General features: G+C 40.4%; 1 protein-coding gene across 2 annotated transcripts in view; it reads right to left on the bottom strand.

Annotated features, from left to right (window-relative positions):
- Window positions 1-4,701: 4,701 nt before the first annotated feature.
- Window positions 4,702-15,232, bottom strand: part of FKBP9 (FKBP prolyl isomerase 9) — a 32,728-nt gene continuing 22,197 nt past the window's right edge. For both annotated transcript variants that reach the window (XM_015619638.3, XM_015619637.3), the window contains exons 5-10: window positions 14,996-15,185; window positions 12,786-12,931; window positions 11,442-11,628; window positions 9,457-9,602; window positions 7,652-7,815; window positions 4,702-6,340 (exon numbers count right to left, since the gene is read on the bottom strand). In XM_015619638.3, the coding sequence (XP_015475124.1) occupies window positions 6,158-6,340; window positions 7,652-7,815; window positions 9,457-9,602; window positions 11,442-11,628; window positions 12,786-12,931; window positions 14,996-15,185 (1,016 nt within the window). In that variant the 3' untranslated portion in view covers window positions 4,702-6,157. The remainder of the gene's footprint in view (window positions 6,341-7,651; window positions 7,816-9,456; window positions 9,603-11,441; window positions 11,629-12,785; window positions 12,932-14,995; window positions 15,186-15,232) is intronic.

Raw genomic sequence — 15,232 nt, 5'->3', positions numbered from 1 at the left:
CAGACAGTGTTTGAGGGATGATGTCCTTGTACAAAACCTACAGTCATGCAATTCGTAAGCCTGACAACACAGGGGCAGCCAGGAGGCCAGAGGTGGAAGCCTTGAGAAGAAAACCAGTAGGACAACAAAAGTGAGGATCTTGAACACTAGTGCCTTGGCTGCCTTCCATTCTAGAGGCATGACTCGGGTGTCAGCAGCAAACTGGAAGAACTGAAAACACCCTGGCAGTGCCAGGGACAGGACGAGATGGGAGCGACAGCTGCTAAGAGCCTGTCAACCAAAGCCAAAATATGGGGAGAGCTTGAAGGCAGCAGTGACAGCTGCTGAGTCAGCAGACACAGGGACTGGGTGTGAAGTTTGGCCCAGTCCCTGTGGCCTCTTTCCGTCTCCTCCGTTTCCCTGGGGCAGGAAGGAGGGCAAGATGGTCATGGCAAAACTGAGAAAGGGAGCAGCCTTCCTACAGCCTCCCATGTGCCTGCACTGCAGCTTCAGCAGCGTGGGCAGGACAAGCAGGGCTATGATACGTGTGATTCCTCTCGGCATCATCAGCATGAGCTGCCCACCCAGTGAATTGGTCTGCACTGCCCAGGCACAACAAGGATTTGGGGAATGCTGCAGCTTTTCCAGGGGAGCTCAGCAGACACAATTTCTTTAACAGTTCACATTTGGGGTTTTAGGCACCTGCAGAATTTACATTAGCTGGGCTAATGTTCCAGTTTGGGGGAGAGTGGGGGGAGTAGGGTTAGTGAATCTTGGGTTTAGAGCTTTTTTAGACATGTAATCACGCTGGCTCTTTTGCCATAGCTGCCAAACAAAAGTCCAAAAGGCAAAGGCCTTCTGAAAAACATCAAGGTGTTTGGATGCACTGCTTACTCAACCAGCCTCTAGTTGCAAGAGTCTAATTACCAGGCATTACTCCCAAAGTTGACACTGGGACAAAGTTTTCCATTTACAGGCAGTTTATCTTTGGAATACAGATAACAGCTAAAATTTAGAGAATGTGAGGTGTAGCTGATAGTCACAGCTTCACAGCACAAGATGTGTCAGCAACACTCTCTGGCATCCTGACTACAAGTGTAATGGATTTCCCTGAGTATCCCAGCACCCATGAAAAAAAAGGAGGGGGACAGTTCTGGTCTCTCTGTGCAGTGTTTCTTAGAAGGGAAAAGTGTCCATGTTTTCATCAAACATGTCTCAGGATACACATAGACTCATTTATCCTCTCTCCAGAATTTTTCCTCAGCCTCGCTCAGCAGGTGAGCAAGCCACCACTCCTTCAGCACAATGATGATCTTATTCAACCCACAATTTAAAAAAAAAAAACCAACAAATAAACAAAATCACATAGAAAAGAACATGCAGAGCAATACAGAAAAGGACTAGGAAGCATCTTTAAAAACAGTTACCAAAACAGATCTCCAACTATATCTGAATTACAGAAATTAGTGCTCAGCTTCCCTAGAACCCAATTTCAGAAGGCAATGAGATGCCTTTCCAACTACATGGACATCTAAAACTGGTAGAGGATTTCAGATGCAACCACCATCTTTCAAGCATTATGTAAGGAAAATTTTCCAATCTCACCTCCAAGCAGGTGGACAATGAATGTTCAGTCACCAAATGTTCAGTCCATAATGACAATCACTTAAAGAAAAGGATTCTTGCCCTTCCACAAAGATGCAGGTAAGATCTCCAGCACACTTTTCTCCTGTCATTAAATCCTGTTAGTCTCAGAACCTGTGTTAAGGTAAACCTTTTCTAGGACTTGAAAGCAATTAAGCCACGTTGCAGTTACTTGACAGAACCCCACTGCTGTACAAGGGGTTTCTCCATGCCAAATAATTACTTCTTAAAATGCCATTCATACAACTTTATAGAAATACAGTTACTTATGCAATCAACCTGAACCAGGAGGTCAGACTTTAAAAACCTGCATTGTGCTGTACAGATTATCATTGTTCATCATCTCACATCCCACTGCCAACCATAACTCTTGCTTATGAATTAGTAAAGGGAAAACACAAGATGCATTTTTAAATATCCTCCTCCCCTTTATCAAAATCCCATTGTTTCATCACTAGACTGTTGGCTAGAAATTAGAACTTGTATTATCAGTTGCCTCTCCAAAACCATGAACAAAATTAACTGCAAACAAAATTAACTCTACAGCTACAGATTAAGCCATCCTTCTCCAGCTAGTCTAATTCTTGGAATTACTATCAAGATTCTCATTTAAGAAAGAAATATTGTGAGTAGTATGTCTTTCTAAATAAAATTTCTAACTAGAAACATTTTGCAACTCTAAAAATGTATTTATTATTTAGCTTGGAAAGAAAGATATGCATTTCCCAGATCATTTTCCCATAGCCAAAGGAGTATATCTAAAGTTAAAAGAAAGGAATAAACAAAATTAAGTGAATGTTACTATTTTTTCTTCCTCTACTCACAATATCTGTTCTGTCTGTAGTAGATGTCCAAGGTTAAGTATTTGGGACCTTTATTTAGCTGAAAATGAATCCTCCTCTTAGCGGGTGTTACAGCCAGCTCAAATGTCCTCTCACTGTCAAACACTCATAGCACTGAACTGAGCTAAAAACTTGCTCCCCATACTAGCTAAATATGTCATTTTTAAGCTTAAAGGAAAATCCAAATATTTTTTTCACAAAGAAAAACATAATATTCAAGTTCAACAGCTGCAAATTCTGATTTAAGTATAATGTCTGTTATACACGGACATGGATGGAATTACACAGCAAAAAGTATTACTATGCAATTAGGACACAAAAATCACACAGAAATAAAATATTCATAAATACCTGGCTTTTTCTGGGTACGCACCCCTGTTCCTTTTCCACTGTGCCCCTGACAATTCAGGCACCAATTGCCAACCCTGGCTTGCCAGCAACTTCCTTTCCTAACAGCAGTCAGCTGCCAGCTCTGAGAATAGCACCTGGCTGTTTCATGAGAGGAGTAGAAACAGCCCAAGTTCTGGAGAGCCCATCATTAGCTAAGCCCAGTTACATCTGGTTCCTAATGACCCTTGAGAGTTATCATCTATTTTTATAAAGTAATCTCAGTTAAGTATGGTAAAAAGCTATCTAGATACTAATTCTATAAATAAAAAAATCCAAAATAGAGAGATTCTATAGATAATTCTAAATAGGTAAGTTCTAAATACTAGGAGATAGTAGATGCTAATAGATAAATTCTACATAGGCAAATTCTAAATACTAACAATAAAATGCTAATAAATAGATGAATTCTAAATAGACAGCTAGATTAATTCTAAATAGCTACTTTATCCTGCTTTGACATAGAAAGTATCTCCCTCTCCCAGTCCGCACCAGCAAAATTTCACTTCCCAGCCAGCTCCCCATACCCCCAGGCCCTGGTTTGGTGAACAGGCAAGGCAGACTGCCCTCACTTTTAGGGGCTGCCACAGACCATAAGAAGCAATAGGTGGAGGATTCACCTCAAGTGCAACCCTTTGCTGAGGAAGGTGGCCCCAAGCCTTCCTTCAAGGAAGACGCCAATAGCTGCCAAAAGGAAAAGGACTGGGTCTATGTTAGTCATCAGAAATTCTGGATTTTAAACAGTTTAGCCTAATACAGTCAGGCAGACCTGGCCTCTGCCAGGTTTGGGCAATGCCCTGTATAAACATCATTATTTTATAGCAAGTTTTTCCACATATTCTTTTATTTGCCCCAAAGTTGCATTCTCATTTCCAAAATGGCAACCTGTGGGCTTGGAGGGATGAGGGTAGCAAAAACTTCCTCTTGAAGGAAAAACATGAGAAAGGAAAAACATCTTTACATGGATCATGAGCCATGTGTGCCAAGTCCTACGGAGCAATGGCATGAGAATTTCAGATGTACTTACCCTAGACAGAGGCACTGGTAAAGTCATCTCTGTTATCCCATCACTGACAAGCACTTCAAAAAAAAATACAGCACAGCAATTTTTGGGATCAACTGATGGCAGTTCAGTGCTGCTTTTTCTCCTGCATCTGCCCTGGAGGACAATTCTGTTATCCTGATTTACCAGGAACTCCTCAGCTTACCTCCTGGGATCGATCTGGAATGTTCCTCCATGCAGAAAGACTGGGTTCATTCACTAAAGTTTTCTCAGACAATACAATTCAGGATGACACAGAATGGGCTGGGTTAGAAGGCACCTTAAAGATCATTTTGTTCCATCCCCCCAAAAGGAGGGGGGATATCCACAAGACAGACTCGGTATTTTGGGGGTACGTATGAGAACAGAGTAAGGAGCTGTTTCCACACTGATTTCTGCTTCTGGTAGTACTCCAATCACAACTTGCTTCCCACTCCTTCTCTCAGCTTTGTCAGCACACAGAAGGGATCTGCATCTGAGCCACAGTAAAAAGTGAGCAACCTGCTTCCAAGTAAAGCAAAAGGGAAAAACAGTCTGCTGAGAGAGCTGCCTTCACAAGATGGTAAGGAGCCATTCTGGATCCAAACTTTGGAATGGAAGTGCCTGTCCCTGATATCCACAACTTTTATATCTGGTATAAAATCATCCATTATCATAGTTTAAAATATTTTTCCTGAACATTAATAGCAGAGCTGAACATATTCAGGGTAAGCCTGCTGTGTACAAGGGAAGAGAGCTGCAGGAAGGGTATTTGCTTCAACTCACAGTCCCAACACACCAAAACTCCAGGGGTAAAAAACAACAAAGTTTAAAAGTAATAGTTGATCAACATTTTATTTAACAAAAAGATCAGTTATCCAACATTTAATGGTATCAAACTCAAAAAAATATTTCACTGCCCTTTTTGTAAGAACTGCATTAAAACCAATACAAAATGTTTTCATCCAACTGAAATACAAATTTTTAGAAAGAGCATCTCAGGGAGCTTACATCCCACATGTACAGATCAAGGAAAGCAAGAAACTAGACACAAAGCTTATAATGGAAACACAACTCCCTTCCCACTCCTCTTTGACAGTGTCTCACTCTGTGTTTGTGTTCTCTGCATGCTGTGTACTGAGGGGGATCCCACGGCCTTACAGAAAATGGGTCTGTTTCATGTATTTAGTACTGAGCAGCTCTGCTGCTTTTGTCGAGCTAACGGGTGACTGTCTCGAGTCACAGAATGTGAGCAGCACTCCCAGGGCTGACTTTGTGTTGAGGGCTGGGCCAGAACGTTAGCACACACAAACAGATGGGCCTGTTTCTTGATTCTATCACTGCCTGTCTGTTTGTTTGCCACTGCAGACTGCTCTGCTGCTTAAACTCCAAGCACTTACTTCTTTATCAATTCCCAAAACAGGAGACAGAAGCCCAATGCAAAATCCACTGTGTCCAGTATTTATGACAGCATCTGGACCCTGTACATTACTATTTAATGTCTAACAAAACTATAAATAAGGTTGCAAATAGAAAGATTTTGGAATGAATGATGGGAACACTTGCCAGCAAGACTCAAGGATACTAATTCAACACAGTACAAATGGTAGGAAACTTTTATTCCATGAGGTAAAAACCCAACACATACAGAGTATCAGTTCTAGGTCTGTTTAATTTAAGTCACAGCTTACATAAATTCTGCAATGGCACAGTCATGCTCATCAATTTGCAAATCAGATTTTCTGCTGGCAAAAATCCGTATGAGTTTGTTCAGTTACTGGGAAGACTGCTCATGCCTTCTGAAAGGAGCTGGGAACAACAGCTGACAATTTTTATGGGTTATTGTTATGGGGAGTATTTTGATTCATTTTCCTACACAAAAATTTCTGATACAGAAGTTTTTTTAAAACTCTTTTAAAAGCACTTGGTAGGTTTTCTCTCTACCATCCACCCAACTGACCGTGTATTGTTCAATGAGAACCTTGGATCTTTAGCATAAAAGCAGACCCCACATACACATGTGGTTCATGGCACCACATACAGCAGGACACTCCTTACCTGTCTATACATCCCACCTTGAGGCACTTAACACTTTTTTCAGATATATCTAACAATTCCAACTGAAAATCTCTTCCTATTTTAACAGCCTACCCACACCCAGACAAAGGCAGACACAGGCTATCTGAGGGCTCTCCTTCCAAAGCCATGCTTGCCAAAACTCCTTCTGGTACACATGTTTGAACAGTAGGTCAGCTCAGGACTCTTTTTTTTTTTTTCCTTATCTTTACAGTTCATCGTGCTCCTCTTTGGCCTCTTGATCTTTCAACTTGAATTCTTCAGCGGTAACTTTACCATTTCCATCCCGGTCTTGATTGGTGAACATATTTTTAACGATCTTTTCAAAATCAAAGCCAGGAGCTAATTTTCCTTTGCCAGTATCAACTTGAGTTTGGATGTACTCTGAAAACTAAGAGGGATATGAAAATGAAGAGTATCCAGCATTTTACTACTTTTTAAGTGTCTGTAGGGCACTGTTACTACCCTATGAAGTTTATCACCCAAACTGTTCTAATTAGAACAGACACATGAGGTTAAATCGATGTTTGTGGAGCTCAGCAGGGATTTCCTCACTCATTCCAGTGTGTTTTGGACCCATAACAAGAAAACTTCTTTTTCATAATTTAGGAGGAAGGGCTGGACAGCTGGACATAGGAGCAGCTCTACACAGCTGGAGGGCAGTAATTTTGCATTGTGATACATGAAGCTCACACTGTAAAACAGAAACTCACCTGCATCTTAGAGGGAGCAACACACAAGAATGATTGCTGATGTGGACAGCAACAGCCTCTCTCTACCTCTTTCTCTAAACCAGTAAAAGTTTTTTTCTTCTCTGCAAGGACAGGCGTGGAGGTAAGCATAAGAGAGAAGATGGAGATGGAAGGAAAACAAAGAGGTGGAAGAGAGTGATAGGAAAAGGGAAAATAAGAATTCAGTTTTACCATATTAGGTTTTTAAATCCTCAAAGGCACTTCACGGTGCCCCACAGGGCCACAGCCTGCCCTGTGAGCACCCCAGGGAGAAAAGAAGGGACAAAGAAGAAGGGACAAAACAGAAGGATAGAGAAAGGTGACAAAGAAGACTTCAGAAGAGAATAAAAAAAATAGAATTTGAGTTAAAAGAAAAGGCACAGGAAAATCTTGCATAGGTTTATGTTATCAGAGATGGTATGGCAAAATCAAGTGGCTTTCAACTGGGACACCCAAAGACATTCTCACAGTGCAGATTTTAAAAGCAAGCAAGGGGAAGAACTTGACTGCACAGCACACAATTCACATGTGTAAGGAGTGGCCACTGGCACTGCCAGGCTCCAAAAGAAATTAGACAGTTCCTGGATACACTGCTGCAGGCTCAGCTTTGGCTCAAGAATTCACCACAAACTGCCAATTAACAGTGAGACAGACACCAAGAAGGCTGATATAGCAAAGGAATGTTGGATACCCACTCTGCCTCTTACACTTATGTCCTAAGGATTTGTTGCTGACAAAGAAAACCACAACAAGTAAATAACTTTACACAGTATGGCCATTCTTACAGTACTTTTTTAACACTAAAGCTGAATAGCCATGTTTTAGCTGACAGCCTGCCTTCTGGTTGCCTTGATGACAAACACCATTCCAGAAGAAGAAGAGAAGAAAATGAGGAAAAACTTTATCCTTCAATGCTGGCATTGACAGTGGTAGAAGAAACCAATGCAGGTGCTTTCATTGTGTCAGCTTACCTCCTCCAAAAGAACCTCTCCATCATGATTCTGGTCTATTTCTTCAAAAAGGTTGGGAGAGACTTCCCCATTCCATACAAACATGTATCCCTCAGGCAAGCCAGACACCAATTCCAGCAGTTCAATGTCGAAAACTAATACAGCGCTTCCAGGCACTTCTCCTTCTGTCACAACAAATGGCAAAGAGGGTTATTTATCCTCACTTACATTGAAGGGGATATTTCCTTTTAATCCACAATTAAATTTATCTTCCTGCTCCAAAAGGCACTTCTCTAGTGTGATCCCTAGCCCATCAAATCTTCCTGATCACTTCATCAAGGGTGACCATAAAAGGAACCTTTCATAATAAAACTTGAGGCACTGGAACAATCAGATTGCCCAGAGATGCTGAGGATACCCCATTCCTAGGAATGATCAAGGCCAGGTTGGGATGGGACCCTGAGCAATCTGTTCTAGTGGAAAGTGCCTCTGCCCATGGCAGGGGGGATGGAACTAGATGATCTTTAAGGTCCCTTCCAATCCAAACCATTCTATAATTCCATGATTTTAACTGCATCCATGTTTTTAATTTTAAAAACTGAACTTGTGGAAATAACCCATTTTCTTTTATCTCTCCAATATACTGTGTATCAGCGTACTCCTGTGAGACTCAACACTGTTGCAACAGCTTGGGATATTACCTCAGGAAAACCATGGAAGGAGTTTAATTTAGCCTGAAAAAGAAAAATCAAGCTCAACTCTAATCAGTTTGCAAGAGACTGCAAACAAGCAGTTTCTTCAGACAGCTGGGTATATAACAACACACTAACAAATCATGCAATGTTTCAGAATGTGTATCAAATGTAACCTGAACAATGGCAAATACTTGTGACAGGCATTTTACAAAGCAGACTTTTCATGATATGAGGAAATTTTTGATTCAGTACATAGAGCTATGCAATTGTATATAATGTATAATAGATAAAGTCATATATAAAACATTGCATATATATAATGCTCCTAATTTTTCACAGAAGACAGGTACAAGCAGAAATGTACTCTTCTCTCTTAAAGCAAATTAATTCTCCATTAAGCTCTGCACATGATGCCTGACTGTCTTTATAAACTGTTCTGGAGCTATTCAGAGAGCACAGCAACTTATGCAACTGTTTCCATACACGTCAGAATTTGGTGATCTTGGTGATCTCAAGAGAGACTCCTTTCCCTCAAATCTTTTAACCAGGAAGACCAGAAACAACATACCTGGATATGAAAGTTCTTGTCACTTCTGTATCATTCTTTCTGTTACTGCTGTCCGTGCCATTAGCCCTAATGCCCTAAAGCTGCATTAAAATGTATTTTTGTTGGACTTTTAACAGCACCAATACACTGTTTCACATCTTATACTCAGTTTATGTATCTTCTGAATTTCCTAACATATTAGTGCTGACCAGTCCCCTACAGCTCTGTTTCCTGAATAACATGTCCCATGTCCAAACACAAGCACCCAACTCCCTATCCTAGAAAGCAATGTTTGCATCCCTCTGCAACACCAGATTGCCTGGAGCTTTCTGTTCTGACAAAGCAACATTACTGGGGGCGCGTGTTCCCTTTTGTACTGCGATGGTCTTTCTATTGGCCACAGCAACAGCATGACTTGAAATGCAACACAGACAGCATGTTCATTCCACTGGGGAACAGGGAGGAGGGGGAGTGTCTAAAATAATGACACGAAAAACCTCTAAAAAAATCCCATTCAGCAGCTAATAAAACATGCAGGCCTGTGTTTCACTCACTCTAGAGATGCTAAGTGAATGTGCACTCACCAACTCCATCTTCTCCATAACCTAGGTGAGGTGGGATAACAACTGTCCGTCGTTCCCCAACACACATGTCCTGAAGGCCCATGTCCATCCCCAGCACCACCTGACCAGATCCCAGAACTATGTTGTAGGTCTTGCCAAGGCTGTGTCTGGAAAGGAAGAAAAAAATGAAAAAAAAAAATCAACATAAATTTCTGTTGTTCAAAACTACCACAGAAGTAGCAGTTTCTAGTAGTGTCCTGTCATTGCCAAAAATGAACTTAATACCCAGTGCTTTGTTCTAGCCAACACTTACCTGAAGTAGTTCTCAAGTTACAGCCAGGTCTCTGCTGCTGACATGTCCTCTGGCACTAAAATTATAGGCTTTTTGAATGAAATCCAATCAAAATCATTAATCAGGCCAATTACAACCACAAGACATTTTATCTTGAAATAAGGGCTTCTGCCTTTCACATATTTTTAACTGTTGTAATTGGACTTTTCAGCAGATGTAAAAATTCCAGATGTACATGCATCCCTGGACCACCAGCTCATATAGGGATCTGAGTGCATTCTCATGGATCAGCCATCCCTTTAATGAAACCAGTCACTATAATGTAGTAGCTATTGGCATGAATAGCTACTACTTCCACTGCTATTTAACCATATTAAATTTTGAATTATACCTTGTTGCCCGTGGCTCATTTCTAAAATTAGAAACTATCACCAGTTAAAAGCCAAGAAGTCACACATATATTGTGATTCTAAAAGCAGAGATGCAGCATTAAGACCCTTTATTCTATTGGTTGCCTTTCTTTGGTTATTTGGCTTGGCTGTGCCTCTGCAGGACATGCTTGTACAACAGAGTATGATTTGGAAAGAAAACAATTCAGTGGCTAAGAGGTCAGCCTTAAAATTAAGAGCACATGATCTTTGATTCTCTAAAAGCTGCTTTGAGTAAGATGGTCTCAACACCCCTTGGTTCCTGCTACAAAATGGAAATTGAGCATTCCTGACATATAAACAGTGTTTTGAATCCAAACACATTACTTGTATACATCCTTGCCTACAGCATCGCACCATGTGCTCCAAATTAAGGAAACTTTTCATCTCTGCAAGCTATTGTGTACACTGTGAAACCTATGAGCTGCTTCCTGTATTAATCATAACCTGGTTAAAAATAGCTTTTCCCAACTTCCCTTCCAAAAAATAAAATATTGTTTGGATGACTTGCACTATCCAAATATTAAGGCCAAAAAAAAGGAAGCTAACAGAAATACTCTTGTAGCTGTGTTCACTTCAGTGAACACAGGAGACAGGCTCACTTCAGTGCTACAGGAGACAGGCTACAGCAATCTTTTGCTTCCCTCATACATCTACTGCCAAAAGAGGAGAAAGAGTCATTTTATCCTCACAGTCACAATCAAGCCCTCTGATAGTTTCTCGAGGCTGACATTTAAAACCACACTACAATACAGGAGCAGCAATGGGTGCTACAAACAGGTGACCATTTACTATAAACCACACTCAAGGTATCCTTAACAAGACCACAACAAGTAGCCCTACCACACCTCTCTAGGGAGCACTGAATCAGCACAGAGCACAAATCCTGTCCAAGAAACTGAATAAACCTGGTCAGTTTATTCCTGATGAGACCTGTGCTGTCCTGGCATGACTGGCCCAGACACTTGAACTGGCCCATTTAAATAGAATACCATGCAACAAGTTTCATCACTCCACGCATACTGTTTATGTTCTTCTCCAACACACTCCTACATCCTTTTTGTTCTTGGTTCTCTCATTATGCTATGACAGATTGTCTTTAAATTCTCCTCCTCCTATGCACCTTTGGCAGACAGCCATAAAGAGGAAAATACATCCTACACAAATACTCAAGTTTAAAAAGAAAAATAAATTCTTTATTCCCTGCTAGCTTGCTTTGCAGGTAATTCATTCTGCCTTCACTGCTGCTGGGAGTATTTTCCTTACCAGGTCATTCAAATACCTACGTGGAGTCTAGCAAGGTTCCATCCAGGAGCGAAGCATTGTAGTGGTATTTCAGGTAATCTCCCTTCTTGCTCAGTACAGTGCAGTTGGAAGGTTTGTAGTGAACAGTAATGCTGACCGAATCTGAGGGGTTGTGGAAGTCCACCACGTGGATGTCAAAGATCAGCACTGCAGATCCTGGAATCTTTCCTAAATAGGAAGCAAATTAGACAAATAAAGAAAGTAATGGTACCTGAACAGGCAGATGATGTCCAGGTACTGCACCCTAGAGGAATATGTATTCCTGCTGTGTCTGCTATTGAGTTATTTTGCTCTTCTCATTCAGAATTAAAGGATAGGACAGATGCAAGCTGCATCCAGCTAGGAAAGACAACCAGTAGGAAAGCACTATGCATGCACTCAGTTAAATGGTGAAGGAAAAATTTTAGTTATCCTGAATTTTAAAATTATGCAGAAATGAAGCAATAACCATGTATTTCCTGTGACTATCCTAAATAACTCATTTGTATTTCATATACCAATTCAATATTGATCATCAAAATTCTCAAGAACTTCTCATGCTTCAAGGAATGTCATTATATGTAAAAGGTTACAGTTCCTTAAAATATCCTCAAAGCAGGCAACTTCTTCCCCCTCTTCCCAGGATTATGTGCATTACCAGGATTAATAAAACACAACCAGATTTAGGATTTGGGTTTGTCGATAAAGGAGTCTAATTCCGAATCAACGGCACAGAACTTGCATTCCCAGAAGAAAGGCTTTTTTTCTAAATCACTTATCCAAATCACATCCCAGGAGGCACTCTGAAACACCAGCCACAATGCTGCAATAAGCTAGAAAGGTTATAATATTCAGCAATCTGTTTGGATAGCAATGGATTTTCCCAAAGAAATGTTAATTGTATGTTATATATGCACTATTACTTCACTGTTTCATGCATTAACAGAGGTGGCTTAGAAGTCCACAAAAGCTGTGGCTGTGGAAGGAATGGGGAAGAAATCTGCATGATGAACTCCTTCAGGATTCAGAGTTTAAGACACATGGGAAGGAAGATCTCACACTGCAGAACTCCTGGCATTCAAGTACCAGATTGCCTAAAACACCCATTACCCAAACAAGTTCAGGCTACCAATTACATGTGAGGTTCTTCTGTATTTTATTGCCCTGCCTATTTAGCTAAACAAATTAATCCTGCAAATTCTGGATGTGGTCTTGTCAGTTTGATGTCCACAAAATAATGAACTAATTAATAAACCTTCCAAATGCCAGAAAAATGAAAATACACACAGATTAACTAAATAATAAAGGTTTAACTACAGAATACTTAAATGCAAAGCCAAGCTCACCTCTCCCTTCTTCTCCATATCCAAGATGAGGGGGGATTATTATTCTTCTTTTTTCACCAGTGCATACACCTAGCAAACCTTCATCCATTCCAGCAATCACATAACCTTTCCCAATATAGGTGTCATATGTATGGTTTCGCGAATAACTATGGAAAACATTTGCATTTTAGCAGTGTCAGGTGTACTCAAGAAAACATGGGCTCTTGCAATAGCTCTGCAACACAATTCTTAAACCAGTTAAGGTCAAACACACAGTCATTAACCAGCACCAGGGAGGCACAAAGGAACTATGTGCCATGAATCCAGGCCACCAGGTTTCATCAGTCAGTGACACACGGGTCACTGATTACCCAGCAGTGAGACCCCGGCTAGTGAACAGCCAGCAAATCTGCAAATTCATTTCTACTGTATCTTGAAAGAAAAATCACACTTATTTATGTATTTTAAACAAAACAGAAAATAGGTTTGGACAAGTAACTGAAAAAAAAAAGTTTACTCCTTTAAAATTTCCTCTGCCCTGACACTATTTTAATAAGCACTTAATAAATAGCTAATAGTTGATAAGTTTTTCATTTTCATGAGACACCCTGCAGACTAGCTCATTTTGCAACCACAGCTATGTAGTTCAACTACTAAAAGGAGGAGGTGGGATTAACAGGTTCTCCTGGGATGCTAAATATTAAAATGAATCATGACACCATCCCTCCCTTCCAAACCAAGCCAACCACTTACACACAGGTTGAAGGACCTGCTTCAACACCTCATGGTAGAATAAAACAAGGCTACAACAACAAATGATGTTTCTTACGTGAACATGACTGTCTTCTGCCTTTCTTCAAGGCATGTTGCACAAAGGCACAGCCCAAGAAAGAGAAGGCAGAAAGGTTTTAATTCATCTTTACAAGGTAACTCTGGGAAAGAACTAAACCAGTACAAGACCAGATCCTCATGTAATTCAAAGCTTTATGAAACTATTCTAAGTCCAGACAGCCTTGGCTGAGCTGCCCAGGACAGTTCTGCAATCAAATACTTCAGAGTAAAAAGGCAAAGGAAAATATTATTAATGGCTGGGTCTCAACCCCAGCCATTCGCAGAGGTTTTGGCATGCTCCCTGTACTAGTGAGAAACTTTGTCCTGGATAGATCCAGGGTTTTCAGTCCCTATTGTTAGCTATTCTATTTCTTCATTTATGAATTCTGCAGGAGGTCAGGAATAGGTCCTCCTATTCCCACATGTTTTAATGAACAAGCCCTCTAACAACTCTCAACGCTTCAGAATTATGTAGGCGCTGCTGCCTATAAAGCATTTTTTTACTATTTTTTGACAGCAACGCTCATATAAATACTACAGCTATTTTCAAAAATTAATTACTACAGAAAATACTCATATCTCAAAAAAGAGAATAGGTACACTGTGGATAAGCTTTGAATTCTTAACTTATAAGCTTTCACAAATTGTGTATCAAGGTCTACAGAGATGGCTGCTGCAGTAGTACTGAACATTTTTCTCTGAATTTATTTCATAGAACATTTTACATTGGTTCATTTTCACCTTCTTTTAGCTACTTCTGCCAGCTGTTCTGAAAGCTGGAGTGGGATAGTAAAGCACTGTTCCACTAAAAGCAGCCAAAATCACAGAAAACTACAAGGGTATTATTCATATGATTCTGCACACGAGGCTCATGTTCCCAGGGAGCTTTTAATTTATTGTCACAATAATCCTCTTCCTTTATCACAGAAAACCCCTCTTACTGAATTCTGCAATTCCATAATTCCGTCTTGAAAGACATCAGACTTCAAAATGCAAACAGTTTTCAAGTATAAATACAATTAACTTCACACTAGCCACTAGCACACTGACTCAAAATTCTCAGGACATAAAATGGAATCATATTTATTTTCTTTCTCTTCAGTGGTATTACCTATTTGGGAGATAAACCCTATGAGGCAAAGAGTCTTCAGGCCTTAAGCCCTTGGCTTTATTGGGTGGGTCACTACCCCTAGATGGCGTCTGTGACAAAGCCATGGTACAAAACAGCTCTTTTCCTTCCCATATGGAAAAGTTTTCTGTGAGTCTTGTAAAAAGACTCCAAGTCCATTCAAACTTTTTGAAAAGGAAGGAAAAGCAAAGAACTGTGTTTGAGCATATTATGGTAACGACAGAGGAGCCAAACTGGAAATGCAATCTGCAGAGTTGAACGGTTTGGTTACCTGGAATCAAATAATGTGCCATCCAAAAGTGTACCATTGTAATGGTATCGGACAAAGTCTCCTGTCTGGCTTCTCCGCTCACAAGCTTCGGGCACAAGCTGGTTCTCAATAGCAATACCATCCTTGGGGTTATGTAGATCCAGCAAAACCACATCAAAGACAAGGGAAGCTTGCCCAGGAATCTCCTTACCTACAAAAATTGGTAAGAAACAGCAGGTGTTCTATAAGAAACTTAAA

Source organism: Parus major, chromosome 2 (genome assembly GCF_001522545.3).
Source record: "Parus major isolate Abel chromosome 2, Parus_major1.1, whole genome shotgun sequence".
NCBI lineage: Eukaryota > Metazoa > Chordata > Aves > Passeriformes > Paridae > Parus > Parus major.
Note: the sequence above shows the minus strand (reverse complement) of the source record. Positions and strands in the feature narration are given on the sequence as shown.